At 36.1% G+C, this 10,239-nt stretch overlaps 1 protein-coding gene across 1 annotated transcript in view; it reads right to left on the reverse strand.

The window, feature by feature from the left end:
* The window catches only part of NME8 (NME/NM23 family member 8), a 45,832-nt gene extending 35,883 nt beyond the window's left edge, over nt 1–9,949 (reverse strand). The window contains exons 1-5 of the mRNA XM_049781873.1: nt 9,917–9,949; nt 9,590–9,647; nt 9,324–9,430; nt 5,171–5,242; nt 1,483–1,599 (exon numbers count right to left, since the gene is read on the reverse strand). Coding sequence (XP_049637830.1) covers nt 1,483–1,599; nt 5,171–5,242; nt 9,324–9,430; nt 9,590–9,647; nt 9,917–9,949 — 387 coding nt within the window. The remainder of the gene's footprint in view (nt 1–1,482; nt 1,600–5,170; nt 5,243–9,323; nt 9,431–9,589; nt 9,648–9,916) is intronic.
* Nucleotides 9,950–10,239: the final 290 nt, after the last annotated feature.

The raw sequence follows: 10,239 nt of genomic DNA on the forward strand, positions 1-10,239 counted from the left end.
GCATCATGATATAGGATAATTAATTTATAGGGTTTAATGCACAAAATATTCCAACGCCACTCATATCTACCAAAGCATCTGCTTCTCTCCACTGTCTTCTCAGTGTTTACTACCAAACATTCCTGCCATCTCTCTCTCCAGATTAATAAACTCAAGTTTGCTAGCTCAGGTTAGCTCAGGTTATGTTATCTTTGACCTTTTGGGGGGGCACACCCGGTGATGCTCTAGGATTACTGCTGGCTATACACACAGTAATGGCTCCTGGCTTGGGGGATCATATGGGATGCCAGGGATTGAACCCAGATCCGTCCTGGGTCAGCCAAGAGCAAGGCAAATGCCCTACCACTGTGCTATTCTCAGTCCCTAAATTGACAATTTTTATAGTAAATATACTATATAAAAGCTCAAGCCTATATTTTTCATTAGTTCTATTTTTTTAGCATTTCCTGATGAGTTTCATTAGCAGAAAATCATGCCCTTGCTTGTTTGCTGTTGTTTGATCTATGTACACGTTTTTGAGTATCACCTATCACACCTGTTTTGGCCTACCTATATTTCTGATCACATTCCTAATGGACTTACTTTCTTATGTAATTATATCCATGATCTGTCTGGCAGGGATGATTACAGTCTATTATTTTATGGTGCTCGGGGAGTTGGTGTCACATAGGGTGTAGTGCTAACGCAGTGATATAAATTGCACATGACAATGTGGGGCCATGACAGGAATGTAAATTATATACTCATGCAGGCAAGGCAGACACTCTAACTTAAGGGAACATCTCTGGTTTCTGTGGTTAATTTTATAATTTTAAATATTTTATTTTGTACTACTTAGATAATAATGACATTAAAAAGGTGAGACATTTTACACACAGGATCTTACTTGATATATTCCACTAAAATATGCTCTTACTTCAGTTGTCAATATGTCTTGATACCTTTTAAGCATTAATAAATATTGAGGGGTCCAGAGAGATAGCATGGAGGTAAGGCATTTGCCTTGCATGCAGAAGGTCGGTGGTTCAAATTCTGGCATCCCATATGGTCCCCCCGAGCCTGCCAGGAGCGATTTCTGAGTGTAGAACCAGGAGTAACCCCTGAGCACTGCCGGTGTGACCCAAAAGAAACAAAAAAATAAATATTGAATTTGCTCATTCTGAGAATATTACACTGTTGTAGTTTTTTATAATCCATGGCATAAATTACAGATATTCTATGTAATTCTTCACTGTAGCTTAACATTTAGTTTGATTCCAAATTCTTAATATAGGTAATGAAGCAAATGAATATCTTATTCTCAAAAGAAAATTATTAGAGTATACTTGCTCAGACAAAGGTTACTTAAGTTCTATGATTCATATTGCCAAAAAGTTCCACACTAATTTAAGAATTAGCTAGTTATAAAAATTAAGGAAAATGCTTTTAAAAAACAACACAAAATATAAAAAATAAAACTGAATAAAATAGTGAACCAAGTACCTGAGGGCGTACCATTTCACCTTCCATAATCTTCTGCTCTTCATTAACCAATGTAAGAATTGTTCTACTAACAAGTGGTGCATTAGCACCCTTAATCTTTCCCACCATTTTTCCGTTCTATAAGGGGAAAAGAAGCATGACTTAAAATTTTCAACATCAGGATAAGTCAAGAACTAATACTTCAACTAATAGTCACCCCTTCCTCATGTTGAGCTTCCTCCAATTCTTTTTTAAATGACCCTCATTAGCCATTATAGAATAAAATTTATATAAAAATATATGTTCTAAAAACAGATCTTATAGCTCTATTTCCAATTTGTCTATTTCCTTCAATGACACCATCCATAACATTTTCAATAATTCTATATAAACCTTCCAATGCTACTCCTCCTAATTATGTTGGGTACCTTTTTTATTTATCCTTTGACATAGCTGCCAAACATCTATTTACTTACACCATACTAACATAATGCAAAAGGCTGTAGAGCAATAGAAATGGTACTCAATAAATCTTCAAAAAAGTAAGTACCTTCAATGAGAAGAGAAAGATAGTGCAGGGGTTAAAGTACCCAATTGCCGTGCATGTGATTAACCTGGTTTGAATCCTTGGCACCACACACCTTCCCCCAAGCATGGTTGGTGTGTTACTTGAGCAAAGAACCTGGGATAAAACTTAAGCACCACAGGTTGCATCTTTGTCCCCCAAAGGTATCCCACCACATCATAGCAATTACCAATACATGTGAAATAACAACAATGTCAAGTAATGCCATGAGATCAATAAAGCTTTATGACCACCCACAAGGATTTGTTCTATTCAAAAAGATCAGCAAAGATACTTACCAATATGAGGGAAATAGTCTCAGTTTAAATTATGAGTTCTCCATAAAAGGTAACTAGATACAAAAGGAGGTAGAAGGTGAAGAGGATAAGGAAAAGGAATGGAAGAGGAAGAGATTGACTATTTTCGGCAAAGGAAATAAAAGATATTACAAATTTAAGCCTGAAAGGGGTACTGTAATTGAGAAGGTAAATTGCATCTGATGGAATGAGCTCTAGTAGATGAACTCCAGTAGAGTAAGTGATGCTAGTTTACCATTGTAGTCAGGGAAATACGCAGTCTTTATGCTAAGTGAAGTGGAAGGCCTTTATAATATTTAGAACTGTTGTTGGAAAAGAACATGCCACCTACCAAATGGAGAAAGGATTGACACTAACAAACAATAGATAATATTTGTATATTAATTTGAAAGTATTGGAGACAGCATGATAGAGCTGTTTAATCGATGGTAGAAATGGTGATGGTGATAATAGAAATGGAAAAAAGAAGATTAGAGTGAGAAAGTGTGAGTGATGAAACCTAACTGGATCCAAGCCAGCTGCGTAGTATTAAACTGCTGAGGAGTTAATGGAATGTAAACAAATGGAGTATGAAGCTCTTCTAAGAAATTTAACTATAATAGTGTTGAAGAGAGTACAGGTGATAAAGTACTTGCTGTGTTCAATTCCAGGTACCACATATGGTTTTCTGAACACCAATAGAAGTGATAACTGAGTGCTGAACCAGAAGTAATCCTTGAGCATGTGTATGTGTGTGGCCCCAAAACAATAAGAGTGACAACAACAAAACTTAGGAGTTAAGCCAGGATGTTGTATGAATGGTGAATACAGTTATGTGGAATGCCAACAAAGATAATGAAGTCCAGCATATCAAAATTTAAATTTACAAGTAAAACTTTAAGTTTCATGCCAAAATTACTAGGCAGCTACAGAAGTGATTTAATAACTTACAAGGTACATATAGAGATGATAGCTTAGCATGATCTAAGTTGAGTGGCCCTCCAATAAGCTAGTAAAACAAGATTTTTGAACAAATAAGTAAGGAAAACATTAGCTCTTCTCCTGTCATCAAGTGCAGTAATCAAAAAAAAAATTCACTACTTTCAAGCAACAGAAAAATGATGCTAAGGAAGAATATATATATATATATATATATATATATATATATATATATATATATATATATATATATATATATATATATATATATATATTTTAAATCACAAAAGTGGAGCAAAAGCTGAGAACCACACTTACAGATATTAAAGTATCTGTCAAATTCTTATATCAAAAGCAGATGCACATAGTAAAAAGACTTGGTAAGGATGACCAATATAGTTCTTTGAAGAACTTTATTATGGAAAAAAATGTGGAGCATTAGAAGGTTGTGCCAGGCATGATTGGAAAAGTGGTATTCTTTCTAATTTGGGCATTGATTGTCAGTATGGACATGCAGGTTGCTTAGTCTCAGGAAAGAAGGCATGAGTCTATTGATCAGATATGAATGAGCTCGTAGGGTTACAACTATTGTGACTATAGTTCCTCAAAACTTAAAATATGCATTCTTTGGTTTGGAGAGATAACATAAGGGGTAGGGTACCTGCCTTGCATATGGTCACCCTGGCATCCCAGATGCTCTCCCAAGGACCACCAGGAATAATTATTGAGTGCAGAGACAGGAGTAACCTTTGAGTACCTCTGGGTCTGGCCCCAAATAAGAGCAAAACCAAAACGCACCCTTTTCACAGATACCAGTAGGGTCCATAGTAGAAGGATGCCAACAGATTGCTGAATGAAAACTACTGCTTGTGGTAGCTTAGTGTGATTTCACACACTTGAAGAAGTGTAAGCCTGTACTATCAATATAAAGCCAGGGTTAAGAACAACATTGCCTCAATAAAAGAAGTATATAACACTAAATTAAACAATAGACATACAAAAATATTCTAACATCTTAGCCAATATACTTTCCACATACTTTCTATACATTTGTAAATACAAAGATAAAAGCTATATATATGGCAAAAAAGCAACCACACATTTTCTTTATAGGTATATGTCAATGTTTACAACTAATATTGTGTAGTAAGACAATTTTTCAGTATTTTATTTAGGTTAATTCAGTGTATTTATCTCTAATTCCCAAAAAAGGCAAATCATATTTTTAAAAAATTTTCATAATAAAATCCATATGTGTATGTCCTTAATCCAGTATGTGAAATCCCGTTATCCATAATGAATTCCTAAAGGTTATATTATAAAATATATGTATATAATATATAGACATATATAAATATAGACATGTACATGTATATATAGAAAATTTATGAAATAGTTTATTGTGAAATGTTATAATAAGTATAGAAAATAGTAAAGGAAAGGCAAAAAATATTTTTTTCTATTATCAGAAAAGACGTTCATGGTTTCAGAGCAATGGCACAGAGTGTATGGTGTTTGCCTTGCACAAGGCTGACCCAGGTTTGATTCCCAGCACCCCATATGGTCCCCAGAGCCTACTAGGAACAATTTCTGAATACATAGCTAGGAGTAAGCCCTGAGTGCCACTGGGTGTGGCCCCAAACCTGAAGAAAGAAAGAAAGAAAGAAAGAAGAAAGAAAGAAAGAAAGAAAGAAAGAAGAAAGAAAGAAAGAAAGAAAGAAAGAAAGAAAGAAAGAAAGAAAGAAAGAAAGAAAGAAAGAAAGAAAGAAAGAAAGAAAGAAAGAAAGAAAGAAAGAAAGAAAGAAAGAAAAGGCTTTCATAACAGTTTTACAAGGCTACTTGCTCTTGAACTATAAATTAGAATCTGAGATAATAAAATAACATTTGGGGTCATAATTATTATACTTACAAGACAAAAGAGAAAGAGAGGTTCACACTTATCTCTAAATGACTGCAAAGTCACAATGTTGTCAGCCTCTGCCTGATAAGAAGCACATAGATTACATAAGAATAAAATAAACAATATTCAAATTATTTGCCATAATTTGTTCAAAACCACAGATACATGATGTGTTTATTTTTATGTTCAAATTTTATATATAATTTCTCTGATTATATCATTGCTGTTTTAACAGTCAAGCTGCATATACTGACATTATCAGTCCCGAGTAATTTGTAATTTTTTTCAATTAAGATGAAATATTAATTTATGATTGAAAATCTTCTAAAACCTCTTAGTAAGCTATGAGTAAACAAACCTATCAATCTAGCAGAGGGCAACCATATACCTTGCGTAATTTGTAATTTGAAATTTACATCTCTCTGATCAGTTTTCTGGTACCCAACCTTCAGCCAAACCCACATATTTTGTCATTTGCTATGCATTGTCTTCCTTATTGCCTGATTCTGCTTTGTTTTTTCCAATCTATCTTAAGCATTCTTTCCTCTCAAGAAGTTTGTCTAGCTCTCTCTTGCTATAAATCTTATCAGCTCAGAGGTGCCTTTGGGGGGTGGGGGGGCATCTTTGGTGTTGACAATCTTTGCTCCTTGTCCTCCAGTTTTATGGGCCAGCTTTTTTCTGCCTGGTTAGAAGAGTTCTGTGCACTACCACACATTTCAAAATCATCTTCGTGTGTCACCCCTTCTCATGTATGCCACTGATAATGACTATGCAAAAAAAAAAAAAAAGGAACGTAATAAGTACTTTAGCTACGTTAAAAGGTAATGGGATTAAAAAGACTGTTTTGCATTTGTAATTATCTTATAGTGTTCTTCATAAATCTCACAGTTCCCTAAATTGATTGCAACTATGTAATAGATTATCATGTATTCTTTAAATCTTTCATCTGAGTCTCCGAATAAGATCCTATATTCTAAAAAAGATTATTTTTGTAACATAGAGCAATTTTTTTCAAGTCATGATTTCTGGAGTCTTTGTAAATGATTTAAAAAATATTGATGGATAAATTAAAGGGAAGAAAAACAACTTTATGTAATGCAGTTGGGCTATATTATTACCCTCCCTTCACTCCCATTTTTTTCTTTAAGCATATTAGAGTTTACATAATTTTTCTTCATCTTTTTTATTTACTTTATCAGCAATAATCAGGGGTTACGCTAGCTCTGCAATCAGGAATTAACTCTTGGCAGTTTTCCATAGGCCACATGAGATTTTGCTGATTGAACTTGGATTGGCTGTGTGTAAGACAAGCACCCACTATGTTATTATTATATATTATAATATATAATTATAAATATATGTTATTTTATATACACCTACTATGTTATTGCTCTGGGACTTATTCGTGTTTTTCTGGTAATAGGCTAAGGAGTAAGGAAGTATATATCTGACAGTACTCATGACTTACTCTTGGCTCTGCACTCAGGGATTACACCTGGCAGGGCTTGAGGGAGCATATGTGTTGCTGCAGATCAAAATATGGTCAGACACAAGCAAAGAAGTGCTTTAGCTATTGTACTATGTCTCTGGCCCAACTGGCATATTTTCTAGTGTTAACCACAAAACTTGAAAATCCAGTGTCAATAGCTTTGAAGAGAAGCATGGAGACAAGAGTAAAACACTCTTTTAAATATACAATAAAGGGAAATATTCTGACACCTCAAAAGGAAAATTATGACTAGCACCTCTAATTTGTAGGGTTAAAATAAAAATAAAGTCAGGTGTTTTGGGGGGGACAGTACTGTGGGCTTACTGCACTCAGGGATTATTCCCGGAAGGGCTTAGGGGAACAGAATGGTGCCAGAATATCAAATCTTGTTAACAATGTCCAAGGCAAATGCCCTATCCACTATAGAGGATCCTTTTTTTCTGTGGGGAGAAAGGAATTCTCATTCACTGTTCTATCCTTTTTGGAAAACAGTATGGATATTCCTTAAAAATCTATAAATTGAGCTTCCATATGACCCATAAATACACTTCTAGGAATATTCCATAAGAGCCCAAAAACAATGCAGAGAAGCTTTCTGCACTTCTAAGTTCACTGCAACTTAATAGCCAGAATCTAGAAATAACCCAATTCCAGAAAACAGATGAGTAGCTAAAGAAACAGTGGTCCATTTATACGATTGAAAATACTATACAGCTGGTAGAAAAAATAAAAATCATGAAATTTGCTTATACATGGATGGATACAGAGAGTATTTTGCTGAATAAAATTAATCAGAGGGAGAGGAATAACATAGAATAATGGCACTCATTTGTAGAATATAAAAAAAAAGACACATGATAATATCTAGAGGCAATAGAGATGAGGTCCAGGAGGACCAGCGGGGGAGTGCAGTTGGGGCAGAGAAAGGATCACTGTGATAATGGGAGTAATATGATGACGCTGGACAAGAACTTGGTGCTCAAAGGGGATAAAGTGATATGCATGAGACCCCTTCAGTAACAATATTGCAAACCACAGTGTCTAAAAGTAAAAAAGGAAGAGAGAAATAGAGCAAGAGAGAGAAAGTGAGACATACACACAGAGAGAGGGATATATATGTATGTATGTATGTATGTGTGTATATATATATATATATATTATATATATATAAAGAGAGAGGAGAGAGAGAGAGAGAGAGAGAGAGAGAGAGAGAGAGAGAGAGAGAGAGAAACATGTCTGTCCCAGAGTGCTCCAGAAGCGAGGGTGGGGGTGTCCAGGAGGGAAACTGGGGATATTGGTGGCAGAAAATACACACTGGTGTATTGTAATGCTGAAACTTAATCATGAACGATTTTGTAACTGTGTCTCTCATGGTGATTCAATTAAAAAATATCAAAATATATATAATATTTTAAATATTTCCTATTGATTTCTAAAAGGAAAAGTCAAGAGTCACTAATATACTGGAAAAAACCGAGTTTAAGGATTATATTCAAAATTAGTCTGATGTCATCATTGCAACATTTGTGCACAGGGTTAATGAAAATATTTAGTTAATCATCTTATTAAAGAAGTACCACAAAATAATGTTTACTGAATTTTTAAAGTATAATTAAAATGACAGTAAAAGTCTTACAATATTTTTTAAAGGACACAGAAAAAAATTGCAGTTCAAGTTGATTTTCAGTTTCATTTTCATTTTGGACTGACGTTTACAAATTCTGAGGTTACCTGTATAAAACAGAAATATCCAGTAGAGGTCGCCCCTCCATTGCTTGAAGGGGAAAGACTGGAGACTGACTAGCAACTGATAGCAGTTTGTATACAACTGTGCTTCAGGGGCCAAAACCTGACCTGGGTGGATATGACTGCAGATCTGAGCAGTAGTACTGCTGACTTTTTGCCCAGGAACCACTGGCTCATCTCCTTAGATCACCCAAGGTACCGTGGTGTCCTGAGCACCACTGGGAAGGCACATTCTGGCCCTCTTTGTGAAAGTATCTGACAATGACAGCAATCCTTTAAACTTTGAGTGGAGAAATGAGATGAGGAAGGAGGAAGAGAGAAAGACGGTCACTAGAAGTGCTGTGACGACAGGGGCGGAGGGCCTTAGGTATTATAAGGACTGTGGCAATGAGACTTTCAAAACCATAAACACCTTTCTAATCATGTCATCTCAAATACAATTTTAAAAATCTATCTTCATGCTGAACTGCCTGGTAGACCAGAGTCTCTTCTCACCCTTCTCTTCCTCCACCACATGCCAAACCACACACATCCCCTGGGCTTGTTCCCACACAGAGTCTACACATCTCGATGGCAGGTAGGACAGTGGGGAGATCAATGACTAAGCCTGGATAACAGGAGACTAAATACCTAGAGTGTTGAACAATACTAATTGAGAAGCAGTGTTACTAACCTTCTCTCAAGTCAGGCTTGAAAGAAAGAGAGGATTCATGTCATGTTTTCAACCAATTTTCACCCTCCAACATTATTGAAATGGCATCAAATTCATGTTTGCTCTGAGAGTCAGTAAAGCAAACTATACAGTAGTAAGACTACCAAATAAACATCTATTTTAAATTACTGACAGTTTACAATCAAGATATTCCTTAAAGAGAATGACAAACTTATAACAAGACGATAATAGTTTAATGGAAAGGCAATGCTTACTACAACAAAATGTAGCAATTCATCTTCGTTCAGCTCATTTTTCAATTTTCTGAATAAAGTTTGCATGGCTTTGCACGGACCACACCAGGCTTGGTAAACATCAATCACTAGAAGACAGCAATGTTTGTAAGAAAACACAGCAGCTTACTTCAAAGCAAGGGAGGAGCTAAGGCAAAAACAGTGGCTGCACTCAGTAAGGGGGCCCATACTCAGCTGTGAGAAGCCAGAGATGGGCTATTGGAGTGGGATGGGGAGGGCCCCAGTACCTGTCAGGCCTTTGTTGTGCAGCATCTCATCCCATAAGGCTTGGCTGTTGATGATGGTCTGCAAAAAGAGAGGGCATCAGAATGGTCTCCATGTGTCAACAGGGCAAGACAAGAGTTCAGAAATGCCCACGGTGGAGAGATAATAGAGCAGATAGGGTACTTATCTTATACATAGCAGACCCAGTCTCAAGCTACAGCATGCCACTTGGGACCCCAAGCAATGACAGAACTGATTCCTGAGCACATGGCCAGGAGTCGTTACCGAGCTTTGCTCAGTGTGACCCCCAAACAAACAAACAAACAAACAAAAATTTAAGACATGCCCACCTGTAACTGTATTTCTCGCTTTTTGCTCGCCATTTATCCACTGTCACATTAAAAAAAAAAAGGAATAGAATAGAGGAGAAAAGTTAAGTTTTTTGTATCCAAGTAGGGTCTGAATCCACTACTGTTATATTGCCTGATGCCATCTCCCCCTATCTGCACAGGAAGGAGCCAGGTGACAGACAACACACTGCTCTGTGCCCCAGACCTGATAGACTCACACCATCTATTTTCCCCAGGAAGCCTGAAGCCAATGCAGGACCGTAGCTGTGAGCATCTCCTAACATACTTCTTGTTTCCCTGAAGTTTTAGGCACATATAAATAG

Source organism: Suncus etruscus, chromosome 10, assembly GCF_024139225.1.
Source record: "Suncus etruscus isolate mSunEtr1 chromosome 10, mSunEtr1.pri.cur, whole genome shotgun sequence".
Taxonomy (NCBI): Eukaryota; Metazoa; Chordata; class Mammalia; order Eulipotyphla; family Soricidae; genus Suncus; species Suncus etruscus.